Source organism: Patagioenas fasciata, chromosome 1 (assembly GCF_037038585.1).
Source record: "Patagioenas fasciata isolate bPatFas1 chromosome 1, bPatFas1.hap1, whole genome shotgun sequence".
In the NCBI taxonomy this organism is placed as follows: Eukaryota; Metazoa; Chordata; class Aves; order Columbiformes; family Columbidae; genus Patagioenas; species Patagioenas fasciata.
Window position 1 is genome coordinate 58,551,614 of NC_092520.1, and position 26,739 is coordinate 58,578,352.

The 26,739-nt window shown below is 39.1% G+C and overlaps 1 protein-coding gene across 7 annotated transcripts in view; it reads right to left on the minus strand.

Annotated features, from left to right (window-relative positions):
• The window catches only part of FGF14 (fibroblast growth factor 14), a 409,258-nt gene that overhangs the window by 224,493 nt on the left and 158,026 nt on the right, over nucleotides 1–26,739 (minus strand). For 2 of the 7 annotated variants that reach the window (XM_071807134.1, XM_071807144.1), the window contains exon 1: nucleotides 18,444–18,686. The exons of 3 other annotated variants lie outside the window; for them this stretch is intronic. In XM_071807134.1, coding sequence (XP_071663235.1) covers nucleotides 18,444–18,519 — 76 coding nt within the window. In that variant the 5' untranslated portion in view covers nucleotides 18,520–18,686. Of the gene's footprint in view, nucleotides 1–18,443; nucleotides 18,687–26,739 lie in introns of those variants that run through there. 2 more of the 7 variants (XM_065829699.2, XM_065829700.2) reach the window with 1 other exon arrangement.

Sequence of the window (26,739 nt, forward strand, 5' to 3'; positions counted from 1 at the left end):
CAAAGGCAGTCCAAAATAATTACAGAAATTATCTAAGGTATACAAAGTTCTAGTTAAGTCAGGTTAAAACTGTGTTTTAACTACTTATTCAGGCACTATTATCTTTTCTTTCAGTACTCTAATCTTAAGACAGAGCTTATGCAGTTACTGATAGTGAATGAAAGACATTTGTATTCACTGCTGGTGAATCTTCCTGCTTGTTTCCTCCCAGACTTCTCCAGAACACATTGTAACCCATACTCAGGACCATGACACTGCTCTGGTGCATGGATCATCCTTTTCTTTTGTGTTTGTACTGTGCTTAGACTGGTGAGTTACTAGTCTGCCAGTGGGATGTCTAAATGCTCTCTTAACAATCTTACTTAATTTTACTCACTATTACGTTAAAAATAACAACATGACTCAGTATTACCTTAACACAAGCATTAAATCATTGTTTTCTCTACCAGGTGGTGTAATATGTTACACCTATCTGAGTCTATTCACACGCTGCTGCCAAAGACACATTTCCATTCTGCCTCCTGTGGCATCTCATGACCACGGGGTTGCAGGGCAAATGGGCTAAGTTTGATGATCCAGTGAATCCTTGGATCCCTTGCTTTTGTTAGTTAATTCTTCACAAGAGAAATCAATGTGATTCATCCACATGCTGCAGACGGGGACTGAAGCAGCAGGTCCTGGTGGGGTCAGGTGGCGATTAGACCCTCAGTTTTGATCAGCTGTAAAAAGAAACTGCACCTCAAAAGAGCTGAAAATAAACTTTGGTAGGGCACTGATTGACCGTTACAAGCATGAAAATAAACTGGGTGATCTTAATCTCATAAACACTAAACTGTCATGTAACTGTATGGATTTTTAGTTTATCCAAATAGACTACCAATGGAACCAACTTGGCTGTATAGATATCCAATCCTACTTTCAGAAACATGACAGCAAGAATCATGCTTAATTGCAAAGCAATGTGCCGACAACCATCAGTCAGACAAGCAGAGGAACTTAGAAAAGCATAGGTCACAGAAAAGACTCCTTGATTAAAGTCCTAGCCTTGGATGCAGACCCAATCTCCTGCTCTCCTGTAAACCTCTCAAGATAATTTACTGCTACTAAATCTGCAGAGTGATTGAGACTATTCTAACAACAAAAATCAGATGTCCAGAACTTAAAATGTCTGGGCCCGAATCCATGAAACGCCTTAAAAAATAATCCAGTGAAGGAATTAGCTGTCTTCAGTCAGACATGTCTAAACGGCAATGTCTAAATAATGTCTGATTTTTAAAATCTTGGTCAAAGGGTAAAATAGAAAATTCAGAGCTAGACACAGAGTGAGCATGCAGTGCTCAAGGAGAATTAGAGATAAGAGACTCATGCTCCAAGTGGGAAGTCATCAAAAGCTGAACAGTAGGAAATATAATTAACGAGAACTGTGAGCTCATCTTCCTTGAGCTTTGACTCCTCACCTGCTTGTAATCCACACCTCTGATTTTGGTGAGCCAAGAAGTGTACACAACTAATACAGATATGCACAATTAAACTACGATAAAGACAAACGTGGGCATTTGTGCCATAAGTCAAGGTTACACTGAAGACACTCGACATCCAAGGAAAACAGCTGCGAACAGTGCTTCCTCCTGCCTGTCATGCTTACCACAGCATGTCCAGCACCGACACTCCACACAACCCCTGGGCACTGCAGGGGCTGTGGCCACTGACCTACCCAGGGCAACCTGGTCTCTGGGTTTGTTTTCTGTTTGTATGGTGGGTTTGTTTGTTTGGGTTGGTTTGGGTGTTTTTTCTTTTTTACATTTGGAGAAGAAAAGCAGTTCTCACTGAAGGAGACATTGAGTTTAATCCCCCCTTGGGATTTAAATGAAGATATTTGCTACCCAGCTCTCAGATACAACAAAATGACCCTCATGCATTTATTCTCCTTAGCCTGCTATCGTTTCAATCAGTTACATCTTCACAAAAATCTCATGATTTAGACCTAAGAAATTCTAAAACCTTTTTATAACCTTTAGACAGACACCTCAGAGAGGATTGTCATGAGCCTCCCCACTGTCTTATGTTGTTTATGCTAAGATTTGGATAGAAAAAGTTTAAGAGGAGTTACAGGATGAAGCAGGGAACAAATATGTAGAATTTAGCAACTGAGTCTCCTACGTCTGTTCTGTTGGATCTTTCAGGTTTGGCTTTATATACTGAAAAGTGCACTTAAAAAGAAAACGAGATAAATAGAGAAAGAGAGAGAGAAAAAGAGAAAAAGAGAGGAAAGAGATTAAGAGAGGAAGAGAAGAGAAGAGAAGAGAAGAGAAGAGAAGAGAAGAGAAGAGAAGAGAAGAGAAGAGAAGAGAAGAGAAGAGAGAAAGGGAGAAAGAAAGGGAGAAAGGGAGAAAGGGAGAAAGGGAGAAAGAGAGAGAGAAAGAGAGAAAGAGAGAGAGAAAGAGAGAGAGAAAGAGAGAGAGAAAGAGAGAAAGAGAGAGAGAAAGAGAGAGAGAGAAAGAGAGAAAGAGAGAAAGAGAGAAAGAGAGAAAGAGAGAAAGAGAGAAAGAGAGAAAGAAAGAGAGAAAGAGAGAAAGAGAGAAAGAGAGAAAGAGAGAAAGAGAGAAAGAGAGAAAGAAAGAAAGAAAGAAAGAAAGAAAGAAAGAAAGAAAGAAAGAGAAAGAAAACAAGACCAGCAGCAACAAGAACCAAACCAACCAAACAAAACCACAAAAAAACCACAAAAAAACCCCAACAAAACAAAAACAAAAACAACAACAAAAACAAGCAACAAACAAACAAACCCTCACCAAGCACAAACATACGCCAAAATATATCTTAGCCTGGAAAAGCAACCAGTAATCAGAAGAAGCTGGGTTTGCTCATCAGCTCATTACTTAGTTACCATTGTTGAGATGTTTACCTCTCAATGGGTGGCTTACTCACAAAATTCTGGAAAATGTAACTTCACCTATTTTATTTTTCTTTCTAATTCTCCATTGCAAAAGTGGTTGATAATAGATTATGTTCCCGAAGTTCTCAGACAGATATGTATTTTTATATATGCAGAGTAATCCCATGCACTGAAGAATTTCAAGCAGTTCAATCTTGTTTGGAGTTTCAGTATGAATTCAAAGACCAATAGTCTAAGTAAAAATATTTCCAGCATTAGTTGCCTCTGACAATGTCTCGGTTCAGTTCTCTTGTTAGCAATGACTTTTACTATAAAACTATGCAATGTTATTGCGTTCCTAAGTATACACTTAGAAAAATGACATCACTGATTGCTAAACACAGGGTTGTTTGTGAAGGAGATGATAGGTCAGAACACGTAGCTTCATATAGTAAATAACTGAGGAGGAGTTTTGGCTATAAATTCTATGAAAGATGAAATTCATAGCAAAAAATGTTCCGACATTGTCTGAAGATAGACTGCACAAATAAATAAAATCCAATGTGATAGGAAGCTTTTCACAGATTTTGCACCTACCATCTCTGCAACAAAAATGATCCTAGAAACAAAAGCACTTGAATGTCCTCTGCCTCAATAATAAATGTCAACAGATACATTTCATACTAAAACCATAATTTAACTATTTCCTCAAGGATCTAAATATTCCAGAAATGTTAATACAAAATAAAGCTAATTTTCACTTATACTTTCCCAAACAGGAGAGCTTACATTTGTAGAGTGGCTGGAACCTTGATTTAACACAGGGTGACAGACTGCAAGAGACCTTATGTCCTGGAGTCACTGTAACTGTCAATGTCAAGAGTCACTTCCAGAACAAGGGCACAAGCCATATGTTATTTTATTGCAACAGCCTCCTGACAGGAACCTCTGCCTATAACTTACATGTGTGAAGCAGATACTCACTTAAATCTCAAATATTGTTCTGCAACAAAAAAAAATACACACTTTGACACTCACTTGGGCATCCATCTTGAGTTTAAATAGGGGTCTTCACTAATTTTAGTGAAAATCCTCCATGCTAATTTCAAATATGTGTCTATGTTTGCAAGGAAGCAATGTTGTAAGATCCCAAGTCTCAATTCCCTTCACATGAGACTCAGAAGAATGTCAGTGACAAAAGAATTATTTCTATCAGAAATAATCAGGAAACGAATCCACACCCTGGTCTTGTCATTTAGTCTTTCAGAGCACAAATGACACAAATTGTTTAGTTCTTCCCTCCGCGGGGCTGGGCGGGGGGTGGTGTGGGATACCATCCCTTGGCATCCTGAAAGCTTTATGCCTATAACACTCTCTCTAGAGACAAGAACATTTCAGACACAATGACGGTGAGACTTAATAGGAGGAAGATTACACTTCTGTTAGGTATTGTAAGCATAAGGCTTTCCTGTGTCTGAAGATAACAGAATGTTAACAACTCTTCTAAGTTACCTTCTGACATGTTCATTATTTACTATCTGAACAGTAAATTCTGTCACACAAAGAATGTTAATCCTGAGAGTTCAGTCTTTGCATATATTCCTTTTAGGTGTGGTCATAGTAGGCACAGTTCTCACAGGATGAAATATTTGCTCCTTAAAAATAGTTAAATTCAAGCACTACTGTACTTTCAATAGTTTATTTTCCTGAAGTGTTTTCAACAGAATTACAGAAGGCAGCAGACTAAAGAATTTGCAGTGTATTGATACAGAAAGCACTAATATCAATTTCACATAGGCATTAACCTAAGAAGTGTTTTACTTTCTACTTTTTTTTTTTTCCCACTCAGAATACTTGTCAAATGTATTAATAATCCATACAAAAATATTGGACTGAATTAATTTCCTTGTTTACAGGATTTGTAGTCTTTATATGTAATCAGGTAGAAGAAAGGAACCAAGAGTCTGTGGGACAGAGACTAAAATCTACCCACTGAAAAAGAGTGTGCAAACCCAACTGACCCTGCATACACAGAAACACAGCAAAGGCCAGTACGTTCCTTTGCTCTAGCTGTGAGATTTAACTGATTACATGGATGGATTTACAGCACAGATTTTACTTCTTACACCGAGATTTATTGAGCTGCAACAAACTACAAGAGGTCCTGGGAACAGGTTGCTGGTGCTCGTCCTGTGAGATTGCAGAATTCTGCTGACAGGCTGGCTGAGAAGAGGGCAATGCCTCTGGTCTGAATTTTTACAAGTAGCTGCCAGGAGACACACACTACAGATTTAACATGTCATCTTACTTGAAACTATGTACACATGCACACACACACACAAATTAAAATAAATTCTGGTATAAAGCTGTACGTGTCAGCAAATAACAGTTTCAATCCCGAATTCTCACCCTTCCAAAACTCCCCTTGCCAATTCTGCAAAAGTGCTAGATTATTTTGATAGCAAGTTATCTGTGACAACAATACAAATATGCTAATTTCTCACAAAGAAAAAATAATAATGCACGGCTCAGTAAGTCTGTTAAAAAAATATTAATGCAGACTAGAGTACAGACAGTAAATGAAAACAAAATCAATCCTACATCAGCTGTTTTAAGACTTCATGAAGGAGTTATGACCATGCAATAAACTTGCTGGTGGAACACTGAGGAAGGCTGAAAACGTCATAACCTCTATTTCCAAGACTAGCTTGTTTTCATTCCAAATCAAAACATTGTTCTTTTAATGATTCTCTTCAAAGAATAAATTTCAGACAATATCAAGTTAGTAAAAGTGGTCTAGAATCACCACACACTACATAAAGACTGAATTAGCAGCAGCAAGCCCTATCAGAAGACCCATTCAAATCACACGCTGCTTTTCTTCTCTATCCCAACAATCTCAAGCACAAAGTCCACAAAATAGTAGCAGGGAAAATATTAAGTCCTGAATTTAGTGACATTTCAATCAAGAAAAAGAATGGTGGCTTTCAAATTCTGCAGTTTCATTATTAATATCATTATTTCCCTTACTGCTTATCTTGTCTCATTAGTGCAATGGTCAAACAATACTCACAGTTAATCTGTAAAGATATTATTTTAAATATATTTACACAGATTATTTTTTTTCTTTTAGAATTACATACCAAGTGTTGGTCCAAACCAAAAGAAAATTTTTTTAAAGCTCATAGTTTGCTGCACATGGTTTGTGTGATGACAGTTATTAGGTTCACCATGGGTACAGTGGTGTTCCCTTATGTTTCCACAAACAAGTCATTGAGGGAATGTATTCCTGTAGCCAAATACCACTTCAACAGTGGTAGATATCCAGAATCTTAATAATAATATCATATTAGGACATCCCACTAACGGATCCAAAGCCATGATCCTGGGGTGCCAGATCATTGCTCAGTCAACAAGATCTGGGAAGACATAGTTTGATTCACTGCAAGTGAGACTTCTTCAGTTCTTCCATAAGTGATGTTTGGTTTAGAAAGTTGGTTGAATAGGGGGAGTTTTGATGCACATTGTGTTGAGAAACAGTAAGTACAGGGAGAAGGAACAAGTCTTTTTCTCCTTCAGATTTAACTGAACAAGGGAATGAACCATCCCACAGGATGCCAGAGAAAGGGGAATCATCTGTGCTTAATGTGTAGCATTCCATCTACATAAAGAAGCTTAATATGACCCGTCATAACTGGAGAAAAAAGGCAGTTATCTCAGAACACATGCAATAGAGTATCAAAGGAGCTACCATATCTTTCTACAAGTTGTTAGTGTATTTCAGTGGGAGTTGGATGAAAAAGGCTGAAAGCACTTGCTAGGCCACATGTGGAATATTGCCTTCAGTTTTGGTCCCCACTCTGCAAAAAACATGCAGACAGGCTGGAGAGGGTCCAGAGAATGGTCACAGAGATAATCAAAGGACTGGGAAGCTGACATAGGAGGAAAGGCTGAGACAACTGGGCTTGTTCAACCTTGAGAAAAGATGACTTAGGGGAGAGCTCATCACCATGTTCCAGTATTTAAAGGGTGGCTACAAAGAAGATGGAGACTCCCTTTTTACAAGAAGTCATATGGAAAAGATGAGGGGTAATGGGTAGAAGTTAATCTTGGTGACATTCCAATTGGACACAAGAGGAAAGTTTTTCATGATGAGAACAATCAGCCAGTGGAATAATCTGCACAGGGAAGTGGTGGATTTCACATAAATGGACACTCAAGATTCAGCTGGACAGGGTGCTGCGATGTCTTGTCTAGACCATGCTTTTGCTGACAAAGGTTGGACTGCATGATTCTTATGGTCCCTTCCAAGCTGGGATTCTATGATTCTATGAAAATAACAGGGCCAGGGAGGAATGTGCTCTTTAAAGCAATTATGGGTAAACCAAATGGCTTGTGGAAACTGTATTTCACCGGCACATCTAACATACTTGCTAAAACCAAGATACAATTGGCTAAAATAATCTTTTCTTAATTTAAGATATATCTAACAATACAGGAGGCGGGGAGACTTGACTCTATCTAAAGCCATCCAGCTTCATTCCCAGAGCAAACAAGTCAGTGCTATTGCAAAAAAAAAAAAAAAAAAAAAAAAAGTATGATCTCACCACTTACTTCACACAGTGTGTTTTGACAAATTGTTGAAGAACTCCAATTCTTCAGTACCACATCTATTCAAGAATATTTATAGGCTCCCTCTACCTGCTCATCCCCTTCTTTTCACTAAAAAAGAAACATCTCCAAGGATGACTAACTGGAAAGGGGAACACAGGCCTTCTTATTGGTAATTACAGCTGCAATAGACTGCCAGCCTTATGGGCTTTCATCTTCCTCCAGGTCTCCAGTTGTCACAAGTGAGATGCTGAAACTGAAGAAAACTAATGAGGGAGAATTACCATTTTACATCAAGTTCCAATAAATTATCCAAGGGATTGATGACTAACTTTATTGTGGAAGTAAAAGCTGAAATGAGGTGGTGCGAGGTTGTAAAGGGAGGTGGGTATGGGATCTCCTCATTAAAATCTGAGAGAAGGCTTTAAGTCCTTGTATGGAGGAAAAGGCCACCTAACAAGTTTTAAAATAACTGGAAGAAAATAGGATTATAACTTCTTAGCACACTCTGCTTCCACAGGGAAAATAATTTTTTCTTTTGCTTATCTAAGACAACAACTTGTTGCCAATGACAGACTTTCTGAATTAAAACTAAAGCTAAAGAGCGTTTGTAAGTATGCTACCACAAATGCGGTCTTTGGTGTGTACTTAACTTACCGTTACGTGTTAGGATCATGAAAAACAGAAAGATGAGTTTTCAGTGATATGAGACACTTGAGTAAGCTTCTCTACTTCATAAAGTATGCACGCCTGAGTAAATACTATGTTATGGTAAAGCATTGAACCAGGCATGCAACTAAAAACTGAACATATTACTGCTTGTGTGACTTCATATTTCTTAGCTGATTTCTTTTGACAAGAATTTCCAAGGAAAAATTCTTTCATGATAAAGATTATACAACCACCTGCATTTTTATTGTTAGTGACAACAATCCGAAGGAATAATCAGGTCTCTGTGAGTGTCTCACCTCTGAAAAACCTGAAATTTTCTTTTTCTCCATACCAGTTAAAGAAAATAAAAGCCTATTTTAAATTGCATGAGGAAAAAACTGAAAGAAAAACTGAAGGCCAAAAATTCCTCTAGCAAACTGACATTATAAACATTGTATGTTTAAGCATACAATGAAAGCAGAAGGCATGTTGCTTGCTTAGAGACAACACAGAAGTCTGATAAATGTCTGTACCAACAGTTCTATGGGAGCAGCAGTGCCTGCAAAAGCAACCAGCAGTTAGCTGTCCCTGCAGTAGCATCCCTGAATGGAAATGCACAGGTTGTAAAGCTCTTCCAGAGAGTTTTCTTTCCTCTGTTCTGTTGACTGCATCTGTCAACTCTCTACCTAGCATGAGGTGATGATAGATAACTGTAGGCAAAGCATTTCAAAGTCACAGAGGATATTCTTCTTGATTATTACCTGCCCATGAATATTTTCAGGGGAGAAAAAATCCTTAAAAGCCCCAAAGTGTTAAGCTAGGTAAAGATAAATTAGAATACCTGTAATTAATTGTATACACACTGAAGAAAACTTCCAAAAGTAGTATACGACCATAAAAAAAAAAAAGCCTTTCAGTTTGTGTTAATGTACATTTTCAGAAGTGAAGCTGTGGGACACACTAAGCACTCCAGATATTGCAGATGACTGGGCATTTTAACAGCTTTTACAAATAACATTTTTGACATCAAGTGGAGTTAGCACTCTTAATGAGCATAAAAAGGAAAAAAAATCCAACAAAATCCCAGCAAACTTTTCAAATGTAAATTTAACCTGACAGAAATCTTGTAAAAAGGCTGGTAATTTCAGGGTTTCCTTCCAAGACCCAAACAGAAATAAAATTTAATTGGGAATAGAAGCACTGATGCATGGGTAAGCAAGAAGATTTCTAAAGCTTTTTAAAACTACAATTTTGTATACACAAAAATGCATTTCATCTGTGTGAGAACTTGAGCAAAGTAAATGAATGCGTAATAAAACATAGTTTTTTTTAAAAGCAATACTGTTCATTTATCTTCATTTCTTAGAGGTTGAATTGCTGACAAATGGATTTCTTAAGACAAAGGAGGAAAAAATTACAAATTATTTATATTAGTCATAGGATAGAATATGATGGTTCATTAATTCAAACAAATTAAATTCCTTAACGTAAGAGCATCAATGTATCAGACAGATCTTACAAATTTAGCATGCTAACTTTTGTCTACTTTTGATCCACTATAAGCATTTAGTTAATTTTTTTCTTGCAACAGTATAATCTCGCAAAAATTTATAGCTCTTTAATTTTTATGCTGTAATGCACTCCCAGATCTCAGTGGAACTATTCACATCATTAAATCTAGAGAATACACATTTATCTTTTGCAGGAGTAGGGCCCAATTCTCAGACCAAGCTCCAAATCGAAGTAATATGGCAATATTTAAGTAGGGGGAAAAAGGGTGCCAATTGCCTATTTCATTCATTCACTTTTCAGAGTATATGCTCAGGAGGGAAGAGGGGAAAAAAAAGACTTCCCCTTTGGCAATACATCTAGGCAAACCATTCAAGGGAAGATGTATTCTGGGTCACGATTAACAAGCTGCAAGACTGTAGAAAAATAAAAAGTGAATATGTAAAAGAATGTTTGACTATTTTAAGGTAATTAATGTTTTCACCTCAGCATCTGAAAATACAGACCTTGTTCTGTTACTATTTTTTTTTTCGTTTTGTAGTTATAGACACAATTTTAATCGAATGGAAGTACAGAGGAACATTAAAGGCAAATGTTATAGTAACAGAGAAACGAGGAGACGTAAATCTTTGAGAAACAAAATCGTGAGCTAGGATTAAAGAAAAAGACAGACTTCTGTTGTTCTTCTAGGTCTAAATTCCATTCATTTGGCTTCTAGTAATTTAGAAATTAGGCATCTATGTTGGGATTCAGACACCTAAGTTTGGGTGCCTGTCATCCATTTGTAAGCCCTTGAGATAGTCAAGATCTTTAAGGGGAGTAGAAGGAGTCATAGAATCACAGAATAATTGTGGTTGGAAGGGACCTCTGGAGATGATCTAGTCCAACCCACCTGCTAAAGTGGGTTCACCCAGAGCAGATTGCACAGGAATGTGTCCAGGTAGGTTTTGAATGTCTCCAGAGAAGGAGACTCCACAATCTCTCTGGGCAGCCTGTTCTGCTGCTCTGTAACCCTCAAAGTAAATACGTTTCTCCTCATGTTTAGATGGAACATCCTAAGTTTCAGTCTGTGCCCACTGCCCCTTATCCTATCATTGGGCACCACTGAAAAGAGTCATCTCACTATAAGCAACCACCAACGCTGGTCGCCTGAACAGTGGTCTCTTCTCCACGGGGCATATTGACTGCATCTCCATTGACTCTAAGAGAACTGCCTTCCAGGGGCGCCTGCTCTGCTGCCAGCACCACAAGGCAAGCTTCACTGGCTAACTTTGGAAGAGATGTACTGAAGGAGACCCATCACACTTTAGAAATCTATGGTGCTATTGTCTAACCTTCAAACCAGTGGAATAAATTCCATTACAGGGACTGTCCAGAATGGATGTTCCTTGGTAGGAGATTGCTCTTTCATGGTGCTATTTCAGTTTAACTGAAACTTAAACTTATTTCCCTGGAGGCTGACTAGACGGCAAGATGAGCAGTGGACATGCAAGCTTGGTTCACTTTGGTGCCCACCTGGAGTCCATTTGGTTTTTAGGGAAACCCAGCATTTCTGTTCATGCCCCATCTCTGTATGTGAAGGTTTAGTAACTTTACCTTAAAAGGGATGATCTTCCTTTCCATTTTCTGGAACTTTGGTTTCACCCTCATTGTTTGTTAATTGCTGTTACTATTTCACCTCTGCAAAACAAAGCTTATTACTGTTTAATTCAATTCAATTTTGCACATGCTTCCTCTCCTCAGTTTCTCTGTACCCCTGGGTTCCCCATCCTACTCTGGGTCTATGGTTAACCTCTGTTTCAACAAATCTGGTTGCCCACCATTCCTCCGTCTTTTATGGGTTTTGATAATAGCCAGCAAGCTTCTTTTCCTCCCACTGATTACAGCTGCTTCACCTATTTTATTTTCCTCACCTCCCTAGATTTACTCTCCATACAATTGCCATCCCTGTGTGGCCATTTTTCCACCTTCTGTAAACCTGCTTCCCCTTGCCCTATCTTTTCATTGGTTTTACAGTTTCACAGGTATGTTTTGTTCTGTTTTTTAATGTCTCAAATCCCACAGCAGTGCTTCACATTACTTACTTAGAAACTAGGACTGAATATTGGCTGCAATATCAAAGCCGCAAAACTAATACACTCTCAGGATCTAATACTTCAAGAGCTGAAATAAAAAAAAAAAAAAAAAGGAAGCCAACAGTCAGAACTGGTTTTGCTGTTTAGATATGGAGGTATGCTGAAGATAGAACAGGGTGATCTCTTTTTCTAGTCTACAAGTAATTTTGTCAGCAAATGCATTTACTCTGAAGAGCAGAATAAAGCTCATTGTCTACGGAAACCTTAGATAATTGTACAACACAAATGTTGACTTGGAGGTGCTAAGACAGTGCCCATTCCAAATTATCAGGAAATCTAGCTGACACTGTCATAGGCATTTTGGTAGTGGATTAAAGCCACTATGCAGTATACTGTTACTCAGGGTAAAGAACTTGACCAAAACTCAAATTTAAAGCTCTTAATCTTATGAGGAGTCCTGTAGGACTGCTATGGTATCGCTGGGGAAGAGACTGATGGTCCCAAGCTGGGCCACAGGCAAGGTGGGGGAAAGCCCAGGGGAGGTTGGGCAAGGCCAGGAAGACCCCTTTGTGCTCTGTCAGTGTATTTTTGTGGAGAAGGTTCATCACACTGTGGAAAGACAAAGCCCTATTTCCGATTATTGAAATCTGAGCAGCTTGCAGTTAGAGACGACACTGCTGCACTGTGAATCATGCTGTGCTGAACGTCACATCTCATCATATATTCTCGTCTCCACATCTGTGCTTGAAAATAGAGGCTTCATAATGAACAATGTACAAAAAGAGGGTACACATCGTCCAACTGAATGTATGTGGATGGATCCTGCAGTTTAGCCAGCTTAGACCTTTATGGTATGCTACTTAAACCATGGTGATCCCACTTAAAAAAGAAAAATCTTTCAAAGCAAGCAACATCTGCAAATCTTCTGCAGCCATCAGTGCCAGAAGCGTATTTCAACAACCTGAAACCCTGCACTTCTGTCAAAACTATGAATTTGTGATGTGATGCACTAAGGAAGAACCAAAACAAATGTTTTTGATATTCCCAAGTTAAAAAGAAGTTTTCAAGTCTTTCAAAGTCTGTACAGTCTATTAACACTCAATGATTAATAAACAAACAGTTCTATAAATGATCAGCCAATGAAGCAGATAACTCTGAAGATCTTAAGTAAAGATGAAGACACACCTGTCCTCTCTACATCTTTTCTGAAGTTAAATTAGATGTAAAGTCCTGGGTCCACTGAATTCATAGGAATTTTATAACTGATTCCTGTAGCGCAAGATTTCATCAGATATTCTTTTTGCTCATACAGGTATTGAATTCCTGACTTTGAAGTTATGTTTTTCTACACTGGTTCAAGTGTGTTCCAAATGCACAAAAAAAAAAAAAAAAAAGAAGACCAAGAATAGATCCTTTGTACATTGTACCTGCCACTGCATGCATCCATACGGTGTGAACTATAGCAGTGCAAATCTATAATTCCCAACAATATTGGTGGTTATATCCCATTTCAAACTTCATCAAACAAATAATAAAATGCATACTTCTTGTATAGTCAGATCACAGCCCTTTGTCCTGAAATCTGCTTCCAAGCACAGAAATGATGGGCTTTTTATTCTTCTAATTCTTGTGATATCTGACAAACACAATATCTCTACAACAGTAAAAAAGTAGAAAACTCATATTACAATAACTTAAACAGCAGACTTTGCCAGTTGAAATCTCACACACAACAATAATTTATTTAAATAAAAAGGACAAAATGATATTGCAGATTTATGCATAAGCAACTTGTAGTGACTTAATAGTTCACGTATATATAACATCAAGAAAAGTTGCATATAGATATAGTTATTTTATTGTATATCCCAAGAGTATTTTTAATAAAACTTAAGACTAACTGTAATAAAAATATTTCTTGCAATTTTTACCTGCTAAGTTAGTGCTGTTTAGTTGGCACGAAGTAATTTGTTAAGCGGTCAATCTATTGTGATTTATGTGACTGTATTCCTTTCATGTAACCACTGTTGAATACCAAGTAATTCATACATGATACTTAAGTCTTGGGAGAATCAGCATCTTCCACATGAAACAACTGTGGCTGAAAATGCCTGGGCCACTTCATTGTTTTTCTTATCCCTCATCTCTTAATTGGGGGCAATCACCATTTCATACAATTTTTATTAAGCAGTAGTTGCAAATGTAAAGTGCTTTGAACCCAATAGTGCTAGGTGCTACTAGCACACTGAAATTACAAGTAAGACAAAGATCTTTCATAAATTTTCATAAATGCACTCCTCTTTATCTCAGTTTAGATAAAAGTGGCAACTATTTGGATGCATAAAAGATGCCATCTACTATTGCTATATTAAAAAAGCTGGATGCTTTCTACTACATTATAGAAATATCCCCATCAATGCAATAGGTTTATCTGCTCTCTGCGGATGAAGACCACTAGTTGCAACAAATCTTAAGATAAAAGAGGAGGGGAGGGGAGGGGAGGGGAGGGGAGGGGAGGGGAGGGGAGGGGAGGGGAGGGGAGGGGAGGGGAGGGGAGGGGAGGGGAGGGCAGGGGAGGGCAGGGGAGGGCAGGGGAGGGGAGGGGAGGGGAGGGCAGGGGAGGGGAGGGGAGGGGAGGGCAGGGGAGGGCAGGGGAGGGCAGGGGAGGGGAGGGCAGGGGAGGAGAGGAGAGGAGAGGAGAGGAGAGGAGAGGAGAGGAGAGGAGAGGAGAGGAGAGGAGAGGAGAGGAGAGGAGAGGAGAGGAGAGGAGAGGAGAGGAGAGGAGAGGAGAGGAGAGGAGAGGAGAGGAGAGGAGAGGAGAGGAGAGGAGAGGAGAGGAGAGGAGAGGAGGAGGAGAGGAGAGGAGGAGGAGAGGAGAGGAGGAGGCATTTCCATGCATCCCAGGGTGCCACTGGGGTGCAGCTCAGAGGCACCCCTGGGAGCTCAGAGCTCTCACAGCTCTGATGTACACCACAGTCAGAATGTCAAATGTCCTGTGATGTGTGATAAATGCATCCATTTAAACACATAGTCTCTGTAAAAACTCTACATACCGAGGAGGGCATAGGTTTACATCCAGCAAGGTTACAGAATTGAGCCCTACGGGCAACTACTTGCTATTCTCATTATTGCTATCACCATTGCAACAGTGATATCGATAGTGATCGGACCAGATCCCTTGCACTGCACTGACTGCAGATACACATGGTGGCAGTTTTTCACCCAGGAAGCTTTTGTGTTCTAAATTTAAATGAGATCTTGTTTATAAATAGCAACAGAACAATGTGGTTAAACAGACTCCTTTGCCAGCATCATAATGATTACAAATTACATCAGTGGAAGCAGAGAACATTAACAGCTTTGCCTTAATTCTTTGTATGTTAGGTTGGGGAACTTGTCAATCTGACTCCATTCCCAGCACTTCTATTCCTGTAACTTGCTGTAAAGAAAACAGAATAGAATGTCCCTAACGACAAATTGTCTAAACCAGAAAGGGGGATCAAGGTAAAAAGTCCAAAGTTGAAGATACTGCCCATGACAACTGCTGAGATTGATTATGCATCTTAAAAAGAAAAAAAAAAAAATCACACAAGCAAAAAATAAAAAAATAACTTTCCTATTTTTCTAGTGGAATTCCCCTAAAGTTTAATAATGATTCCTTTTCTTTAACAGTTGGATACAGCATGCTATACAGCTTAGTTTCATTGTGTGGTTCAGTAGAAAGTGTTAGTCTCCACTATATTACTGGAGCTTATGGAGGCATAGTTAAATACCATTTAAATAACAAGCCGTAGCACATTTCACTAGATGGCTGTTTAAAGGCCCATGTAGGCATCCAGAAAACCTACGAAGATAGCATTCATGGTAGTAGTAGTTACTAAGCACACCTCTAGAAATAGTGCAAATATAAACAGTAGTGCAGGAAAACAGCTAAAAATGGAATAGGTCTGGTTTATAACTGCACTACCATAGTTTCACACAAATCTAATTCCAGTAATTTTCCCAGGAATCAGTCCAATCTAATTTTGGTGGATGGAGTTAGAGTGGCTTTAGGCAGAGTAACACAGCAATGAATCAGATTTTCTTCCAACTGTTATTAGAGATTTCTCCCTGTCTAAAACCAGGAAGAAATATGAGATATCTTTGAAAATAACTGCAAAATGATAATCTCATAGTGATCACCATGCGTTAAGAAAGAGGAATAAAATATTTCCCAAGGCCAAAAGCAAGTGGAAAAGAAAAACTTGCTTTCATTACCAAAGTTGTGACATGTGGGTGAAATTTGAGGAGATAAAGCATTGCTTTGCAAAGCAACCATGTGCCAACTCCAAGAGCCTAATAGCTCAGATGCAGAGGTGGACTCTGCTTCATTCCCCCTGGGTTAGAGCTGCCTTATATTAAAACCAACAAAAGCCCCAACTCAACCAATATGCCATGCAGGTTCACTGTAAGCTACTACAGGCTCAGGCTACTTGGGAAGGCTGAAGCTCAGAGACAGGCTCAGTCTTCTGTCCAGCCAGGAGGTTGCTGGCATCGTCGTCAACAGAAATGTAGAAAGGACCTTGCAAAGACTAATATTTTGTCTTCTTGTTCCCATGTGCTTTTTCTTTTTCATTTAACAAAAAACAAAAAACAAAAAAAAAAATTACTATGATAAGTATATGTCTAGATACAAGCGAAGAATATATAATAGTTTATTTTGACTCTGCTACAAATAAAGATTCTCATTTCTAAACCATGCTGATGAAAACAAATTTTAACTGGAATGTAATAAAAACAAAACCACAGTTTGAACAGAGAAAATACCATACGTGAATCTTTGTAGGGGAAATTCTGACTTGAAATCAAAGCCAAAGGAAAAAAACATGTTGAAAGATGTAGGACTGTGATGAGCCCACAATCAAAGGGAATAAACTTTTGACCATGGAGAAGAGGAGTGAGGCTCAAAGAAGAGGGGTTTAATATAACCACCTTTACAGCTAAGTTTATTAGGGTTAACAAAATGGCAAAAGTGCAAACATGAAATTGGAGACCTTAGAGTGTAGAAGGAAGATGGGAAAAGAGAGTCAAGCAAATTAAATAAGGCAAAACTTAAAAGAAGGCAAATACTGTATATGGGAATTCAGAGGATTTAATTCTAGAATCTGAGTGAATTAAGCAGACTACCTGAAGAGGCTGCCTTTCAGGGTGGGGGTGCCATCCACCTGCCTGGCCTAAGCCCTGCCTAAAAAAAAAATCACAGCTAAAGGCTCAGTTGTAGCCATACACATTCTGAACATTGCCTTTGTTGTTTTTGTTGTTGTTGTTTTGGTTTGGTTTTGGTTGGCTGGTTGGTTTGTTGGTTTGTTTTAGTTAAGCCTTATATTATATAGTACTCAATAGCTGGTGAAGATGAATGAGTCCTTTGATTTGTACCAACTTTCCTATTCCTATGTAAATTCTAAATCAAATGGAGTTAACTGATAGACTTTGGCCACCATGAATCAGGAAGCTTAGGTAAGCTGTGATATGCATTGCAGTTTCTTCTCCCACAAATACCACTAAGAATCCTGGGAATCCTACAAACCAAACCTGCAAGGAATAATCTCTGGTGAGTTATAACCAATATTCCAGTTGCAAGTGGGTAGAGGGTGTAGAATAACCTAAGACTTACAGAATTGCACAAATTTTCATCAATAGGAAAAAAGGAGAGAGACAAAACCAGCTTAGCTGACCAAAAAAAAAAAAAAAAAAAAAACACATTAAATCCAGTGTATATTACTTGACAAAACTGGCAGTTCTAGCAAGAGAACAGATATCACTGCCTTAACAATTTTAGGAACATCTGAAAATGAGCACATTGCAGAGGGTTTTTGCTAAGAGTAAGCCAAAGACACTTGTGATGGCAAGTAATAAAAACTGACACTGCTTCCATATATGGGAAATTATGTAAAATTCATTAAATTCATAGGTTTGTTCAGTCTTGATGAAACTGAATGGGAAACTGAACACAGACAAGATGAAACACATGATGAAATTTAGTTTTCCATGGTCAACACCCACAACCAGAACCCCTGTAGGGCTGGTTGTAGGACTAATAATCAATAGACAATCCCCTTCCAGATTATCTAATGAAAACTTCACTGCAAAACTTAGAGTAAACCCAACTTTTTTCTTCTTACTTTGGAGCCTTTTCAATTGTTGCAGTTTCCATCCCAAGCTTTTTACTGTTAATGAAAGAATCAGTGTAACTCCCTAATAATTTTAGTGACTTGACAGACTTGTTCATCTCTGAAAGCGTTAAATGAGGAATGCAATTGTAATTCTCACACTACAGCTGAAACAGCCCACAAACATCTTCAGTTACACTTCATTTTTCTTACAAGTGGACAAATTCTAGCACAGAAAATGCCAGTCACTGTTGCTGACCATAAATATTTCTGCTGCAGAAGGCAGCTGATATGGAGTCTCAGGAGTTTAGCAAGCTAGTGGAGTTAAATGCTTTGCAATATGAGTAGATTTCCAAGCTGTTGCAAAACTAAAGCCACCTCACAAAATAACATTTCACTGATACATAATGTGACCATGTAATGCACGACTATCTGCAGTGAATTGAGCAAAAAAACCCACGTGTTCAGGCTATATAAAATGTGTTTTCCTGTCAAACTGCACTACATAAACAATAACATGAAGATAAAATAGTACACGAACACAACAATGAGCACTGGACAAAAGAATCCACCTACCATGCAAGATTCCAGGCAAGGACTGATTCCCTTTTAATTGTGTCCTTCTTGTGACTTTGCGCATATTGATACACATGTAAACGTTCCCGAAAATTGCCTAGCGCAACAGAAATGCTGTCTTCTTCCCTTCTGTTTAGTAAAAGTAGTAAAAAAATCAGTCTTGTTCTCTTTAGCACACTTTGCACCAGGTAGGTCCTGAAAGCAGCAAGAGGTGTTTTGCTTGTGACAAGGTCATGGAGAATACAGGGAACTCAACAAGTAAGGCTATAAGAGCAAGATTGTGAGAGCCTGAGTGGAGCAGAAATAGAAATTGTATCATTGTCACATACAACAAACAAGAACACTTGAATACCAGGTTGGTAAAAAGGTCATAACCCGTGTATGCCAAAGCAGAATGGTGAAGGAGTTTTTAAATCCACCAGTTAATATAGTCATGGTCTTTAAAGGAGACTATAGCTTCTGTGACAGAAGCACAGTCAGGAGAGTGGGGTACTGGCACTTGGACATCTGAGGCTTTTCAAAGTCTTTTAAGTTGTATGAGGTTTTGAGGGCCTTAGGAAGAGTGCATCGTTATGGGAAAGGAGGAGTTAACAGGGACTGTGGCCTGGGTTGGAGGAATGTTGGGCAGGAGACAGCAGCTCCTGCTCCAGCACGTGAAGATAAGAACAGGCCATCAGGGGAGGAAAACAAATTGCTGTGGGGATCACGCTGGGGAACACAAGGCCAGGGAATGTACCTTTGCTGCAGAAAGGCTAAAAATGGCTGCTGCTAGAAGAGGATGGTGAGGACAGGAGAAGAGACCAAAGGAAGAAGTTTCAGATACAGAAAAATGGGAGGGGAAAAAGAGCAAACTGTGTATTGGCTTGGGCTAAGGCAGCTGTTATAGTGGTGTTGGAGAAAACACAGGAGAGGACATTCGATGGTGAAGAGTACAACTCTTACACGAAGATAACTGAGAGGCTTAAACAAAAGGGACTGAGTACAATGGGTAGAGTGACTGCAGTAAGAATTAGAAGACAGATAGCAAAACGGAGTCCTGAGGACTGGTCTGGAGACATTTGGGATGATCCCAGTCCCCCTGGGACTATGTCTTGTGAAACTAAATCACCTTCACAACCCTGGAGCCCATATGGCTCTTTGCATGAGGGACAGGCATATGAATGAACAAGGGCAACCAGTAGTGGTAAAAATAACAGGGCAAATAAAAATACAGGAGAGAAAGACTACTGAGACTGTGACCACTGCAATACAAGTAGCTACTACTCAGATTTAAGCTTTGGCTAAATTGGGACTTTCAAAGAACAATACGTACGTAGGGTGGCTGGCAGCTTAAGAAGCATAGTTTGATTTGACCAATGGTGATCAAAATCACCCGACTTGTTCTGTGCAGCCACCAAACAGACCATGCTGAATGCCAGACCCTCAGAAACACCAGCTATGGGGAACTCTGCAGTGACAGCCACTGCTGAGATGTGTTAAGGCAGCTGGCTTGGGGTCTGTAGGGCTTCAGTTGGAAAAACAAAAATCAAGTGTCTCCAGAGTCACATATTGTTAAAAGCAGTTACTGTCCATAGTTGTCAAACTCGTGCTGGTTGAACATGGAGTCCAGTTCCTGTGAGCTAATATGCAAAACCATGGTGCTGGAGGATTCAGTTATCCATTGCATGTGATTAGGGGGCCTCTGAACCCTGCCAACACAAATGGTGTGAATTTGGAAGGGTAGGCTAGCAGGGCTGAGAAATCTCTCCAGGAAGGAGAAGAGTCTAAGGAACCTAATAAAAAAGGAGAAGGCAAATAAATACAATAATAAAAGAAAGATAAGCAGTTATTATGCTTGCTAATACAGGCCCTGAGGGCAAAGAAGCTGGGCCTTGGAAAAGAAGAACAAGATAGAGCCTTGTGGTTCTATGCAGGATGGCATAGAAGGTTTTCTTATTTTTATTTTTCCAGGAATGCTGGGTGAGTCATGGAGATGGCATTTGAAATAGAAAAATAATAGGGTTTGGAAGAAAAAAATTGAGTGCCTGGGAGAAGATACAGCCAAAGGGAATAAGAAATCATTTATCACCTTAATGCATAGGATGGCACAACTGTGTGCTAGAAGTGAAAGAGAAGACCCCAAGAGTCAAGCATTGAAACTAGCACAGGTGATCTCTAGCAACAAGAAAGCAACACTTTCAGCCGCATTGGCTGAGGAGCAGTCAGACTTTAAGCTCAGGCAGGTCCGCTCACTCAACCCTTTGAGACCCAGTAGATTCGAGTGATTGGCCAGAGGAGACTTATAGTACCAACCCTATGGGGATATCTGTAGGTGTAATGAATGGCCTCATTAATAGAGTCTGGGGCTGCTATGGGCACACTAGGTGCCTGGGAGACACAGCATGCCAGCAAGTCTGCAGAGGGGAGTGATGGTATTGTATTCAGCAAGACAGGAGAAAAATGGCACTTTAGGAAATAGAGGGAATAGTCTCATCTGGATCTAGCTAATAATTATTTGTGCGTGGGTAATACAGAAACAAAGCCCCATAGTAATCTTGGTTAGACAGTGACGAACCGCAGCGAAGCCCCAGAAGCACTTGAAACACTGTGGGGGTAAGTGGCAAAACAAATTTGTACACATGTGCTCAAGATAAGTTAGAGGGTGGAAAGATTAATACACTTGTATTAATACCAGGATCTGATCCAAAACCGCAGAAACCATATGAATGTCCAGTGAGGCTGAGGAATGATTGTGTCCCACTATTATTGGTCCTGTGGACTATGGAGTGCTGTAGTCCAGTGACCTGGCTTGTATAACTTACCAGTGTATCAAGGAGAGATGGAAATACATGGAGTCTGGATTTAAGGGCAGCAAATGCTGTAATGCCACAAACAGCACCTAATGCTGTTAAATTGCCAAAATGCATGGCCACAGAAGTACAAGAACCCAAGCAGTTTTCAGTCATGAACACAGAAATATTTTTTTTCATTTCTTTGTTTTGATTGTTGTTGTTGTGCATTTATTATTTGTTTTTTGTTTTGCTTTTCTGTTACCCTAGAAAGGAGTGCTGGTGTAAGTTTGTTTTTGTATTTCAAGGGAAATACATGTTACTTCACATGAATTCCTCATCAGTTTCACAATGGTCCTGCAGTCTGCCAATCACATGTCACCTGAATGTGTGATGTTAACCCATGAGTGAAGGAAAAATAAAGTATCATAGATGCTGTAGTAAATTCCAGTTGGTTTTGTCTGAAACCTTTACATTTTTGGTAACTAAGAAGGTTCATATATCATCCATGCACACAAAATTCTGTGTTTGGATAGTAAGGAACAATAGAGCAATCAGCACTGCTCATAACTCCTGTGACTTCTAACGGAGTTTAGCGTGTAATTTAAAGAAGGAATAAAAACCTTAACAACATTTGAAAACTGCGCACAGCTGAAATATTAGTCAAAATTACTCTTCTGTGTTAAAAAAGCTAGAACAGACTAAGCGTTTATATAGTAATTGTTCGAAACTCCTTTTCCCAAAATATATACGTCATGAAAAAATCCATTTTCCAGATTTTTTTCAGTATAACAGATATCAGCCCTACATCACTTTATCCCTAAGCATTGATACCAGCAAGTGTATTGTACAGCAGTCAGTTATTGAAAATAACAATTTGGCTTTTTGTAAAGCAATTGACGCTGCAGTTATTTGAATAGCTGCTTGACAGAAACCACTGCAAGGTACCCTGGTTTCTGCTTCCCCAGAACTGATTCCTGTGGAGTTCCAACCCAAACTTCATCATTCAGTGGTAAAATTAGACAGGAATATTTTAAGAATTGTAATGTGAGTGTAACTGAACAGCTTAAAAATCAGTAATAGCACCTGTATTTTAGCATTTGACATTACTAAGCATTTTAAAAAGATCACAGGACAAAAGGCTGCTTAAACAAAACAGGTTAGTAGCAATATTAAAGTGAAGGTTGAACTTAAATTGCTGGTTTACTTCTGTATTTTCATCAAAGTTGACAATCTTTCTTAAAGGCCGTGTAAATTGCTGGGACACAGAAGGGGCAAGGACACCAGCAAAAAGCTGAGCCTGCCTGTGCAAAGATGATCCCACGTTGAACAAACTATAACCAATGAATGGCAAACTGCAGTTTGTCTTTCAGGTTGATGCTGGCCCATCATTTATATTAATAGTTTTTTTTCTGATGTCTTCTACACTTGATTTTTTCAGGGAGTTCTAGTAGTGTTGTCTGAAGACATAGACACGTGGCTGCAGAGAGGTGGCACCAAGGCACCCCTCTGGCTCCATGGCATGGATCAGGGAAAGGAGAAGGAGAGGCTGGAGCATCCATGCTGTGGGTCAAAGTGTCTACAAGCAGCCCGGCGCTGAGCATTTGCCCTCAGCAAGGTAGATGCTCAGGGGCTGTGGGCAGCTTTCTGAAACCATCCATGATCGCTGTGTCTGGGGGAGCCAGTGAAACAGGAGGCTGACAGACGGCTGGCTAAAAAGCTGCCACTTCATTTATTTAAAAATCCACATAAATATTTAGGTTAAGCTTTAATGAGCAATGTTTCCCTTTCTGCCATTTTTCTTTCTCTGCTAAGCTGAAGGACAAGGGGGTCTCTACTAAGGAGTGAATGAAGGTGGGCATGGCTGGGGGAGGGAGAAGCTAGTCTTGGCACTTCACAGTGTCAGCAGGTAAGAGGGCTTTCAAATGTCAGTATTCTCATCCATAATGATGGCCTCTTTGAAAGTCTGCAAAAGCCTCAGCAGCAGCTTGCAGCCATACATTGAAACAACAGCTCGATGCAAAGAGAGAGTTAATTCCGATTCATCTAACACCTTACACACTTTTTGAAGACAGAAAATAGTTTTCAGTTGCAAAACAATTTTCCTTCTTTAGTTTTTCATAGCAGAGACAAAGAAAATTTCACAACCTGCACTCATCTTTCTACATATTATACAAAGGAAAAAATCTTGCAATGCAAAGACCAGTGTCGGTTTCAACAGCTGATCTAGAATCAGGTACAAAAAGCTTGGCCTGTGTTTTTTCACCCCTTTTAAATGGAAGTCCTGATGTAATTTTAATAAAAGTGGCATAAACACTACAGTTTAATGCTGTCTTGCTAATGTATGAAAAGAGATGCCAGCAGAAGCTACATCATCAATTCTATGGACACCTTACTTCCTCAGTGGTTTTAAGACTCAAAATGCACATGCATTTAATTTAATCTAATCTGTAAGGCAGTACTTTCAAGAGCAGAGTTTACACTGGAAAATAAAGTGACATTTTTTTTTCTAGAGACATTGAACTCAAATTTTTCTGGAAGATTATAGCATCTAAATAATCTAAATGATAATTAAATAATAAATAAATATTAAGTAATCTGTCATTATAATCTGCTTAAATAATCTGTCTGTTCGATAGATTTTCTTGAAGACTACCATACAGAAATTTCCAAGTTGCTTTGTTCCAAACAAAATACCGCTTTAACACACTGAAGGACAAAGAATGGTTTAAGTGCATTGAATGTCTCTTGAGACGTACATTAAGAACACCTTTATTAAAATCTTAATTAAGGTATATTTTATCTTCATTAATTTTCTCTGTTAACTATGGTGAATCTTGTTATTTAATTTTGTTTATTTCTTTAGTGCTATGTATGTGTTACTGACTAATTCATGCAGCTCTCTTGTGGTGGGCATAGGCCTAGGCGGGCTCACGCTCCACCTCAGAACCAGTATCTTACCTGGGTCCTGCTCAATCAACACCATTTTAACTGTTGTGGATCCTAATGCTTAGCTATTTAAACTGACATAGGATTATTTAATTAAATGGTCTCTAGGGCTGTAGTCCAGACTAATAAATTTTAAAATAATCTTGATTCTCACAAGCACTGTATACCAGCAATGTAATGGCAGCTTGGGTCCGAGTATCTGCGTTCATAAAGCAGAAAGCATTTGACCAGCTCAAGGTACTTCCACCTCCTCTGTGATCTTGAGCCTTCGCACTGTGTGTGTACATAGTGCAGGCTTTTATGCCAGACGATGATAAAGATTTTCAATAAACCACTGTCTTAATAGAGTTGCAAGTCCTACATCAGCAGCAGAAGTATAAAATCTAGCGTAACGTTATAGTAAGGTCCATTATTTAACCTTAGAATTTCATACATTGCACCACTTCAGCTTTACCCTTGCAGTCTATAAGGTAATACTAGTAATTTCAGTGAGATTGCAGCCTTGCAAAGCTCTGCTACATACATAGCCTTCTACACTGTAACACAAGATTTACAAGGCACTATGTAGGAAGTGGAACATTGTAAAACCTGATGCGGATATTTGAAGTAGCAAAGCACTTTGCAGTGGTTAATGGTAACGGATGGTTGACAAAAATGAGTCATGATAATACTATTATTCTGTAGAAGTGTGAGCAAAACAGATGTTAAGTCTCCTTTTTCTTGATGTTCAAACAGATGATTTTTTTTCCCAGTATCTGCTTTAACCTAAGTCTGATATCTTTCCATGCAAATTCCCTTTGCTCCTGTCTCTGCACAGGAGGGCACTCACTGCACCTTTGGTCCTGGCCTGCTCACTGCTAAGCAGGCTGGATTCCTCATGGTCTTGCAGGTCTCCGTATGTGCATGGGCTGCCCAGCACAGGAGCAACAACCTGTGGTGGCAGTCTAAACCACATGGCACACTTGTGTCCTTTCTTGTTTTTGCAGCCTGAATATTTAATAGGAAAAAGAAAAGCACCATCCTTGCCTGCCCAGGAGTTAAGGCCCAACTGCCTAGTGGTGTCACAAGCTGAGTCACCAGCACCTGCTTCACTTTATCTCACAGAGGCCTTACTTGACCAACAAGGTCTTCTCTCCTTATTCTGTAATATACTCTGCATGTTAATACCCAGAAGCCACATTTTGATCAACAGTGAAAGGAAACAATTAAAGAATGAAGAAATGGCTGACCCAAATGGGTTTTATTTCCTGAAGGATTGTTGTTCTGCCCTGAGAAGCAAAGCCCCTGAAATATGTATTTTGTATTCTGCACATCTGATGTGAAGTAACAGTAATTTGATATGAAGGACATCTTGAGATATTCTGCCTTTGTGAATATGAATGTAAGAATCTGCAGAAACTGTGAATGAACATTTACAACAAACTGTGAGCCTCCTACTGATGCACTCAAATACAAAACAGGAGGCGAGAGAGAGAAGTAAAAGAGAGGAATTTGTTTTCCTAGCAAACAGCTGCCTTCTTTAACAGAAGAAACCAAAAAGAAAACAGTGTGTGAAGAGGCCAAAAGCTGCATTAATTACTGTATTTTTAGATGCTACAAGCACAATTTTGATAAACACTCTAAACTGTGAAAAAACTGTACTGTCAATGCAATTAAGTCTTTTTTCTTCGTGCAGAATCATCAATGCATGTGCCTGCTGAGAATATATTGTGGGCTGTGCAATGCAGTTACCCTTTGATTAATGATTCAAGGCATTCAGTGGGGACCACACAAACTCCTGAGGGATGCCACAGTAAAGCAGCTCAATGTCATCATGTAATTTCTTCTCTTGACCTACATTAGAAACAGTGAAGACACAGTCACTATTGAGGGTCAAATTCCAGCCATGGTTATAGAAAAGACAGAGTTAAAAAATAATAGGCACACGGCTTCAGAGTAAAATATGACATGGAGAGATTACTTATTGGGTATTTAGAGAGATTATATTTGTTTGTTTATTTAGATCAACCAGAGAATGTAGGAAGGTTTCAGACTAATGTTAGCTTTCAGACTAATGTTAGCTTTAATGGTTGGGCTGCTGTGAGATGACCATATCAGAAAAAAACAATCACCCCAGCTGGAAAAAGCTACATCTTGTTTGTTAGCTGGTTAGTATTTCTATTTAGCCAAATCATAGCATTAGAGCTGGTGTTCTATCAGGATGGACCTAAAAGTCAGCCTGAGATAATCCTTTTCCTAGAGGCACCCATGGTTAGTGACATCACCCTGTCAGTTGGATTGCTTTTCTCCAGTGACATGAAGCCCTCCATGTTATGCCAGTGGGCAGTGATGATATTATTTCATGAAGTTTTCAGAGCTGAGCAAGGTAACACAGCATATTTGGGTTTGTAGCCTTTGGCACGTAAGAAAACACCAATAAGTTAAAAATGTAGTACCTCCTTCGAACCACGTTGCCTACTGTTTGGGTAGCAAATATGTCTCCTGCTTCCCAAACTGGATTTCTGTACAGTATTTAACCTATTCTTGCCCAAGGTCTCGGTTATTATCTTCAAGTACGTCATTGTTTCAACCAAGGTTAA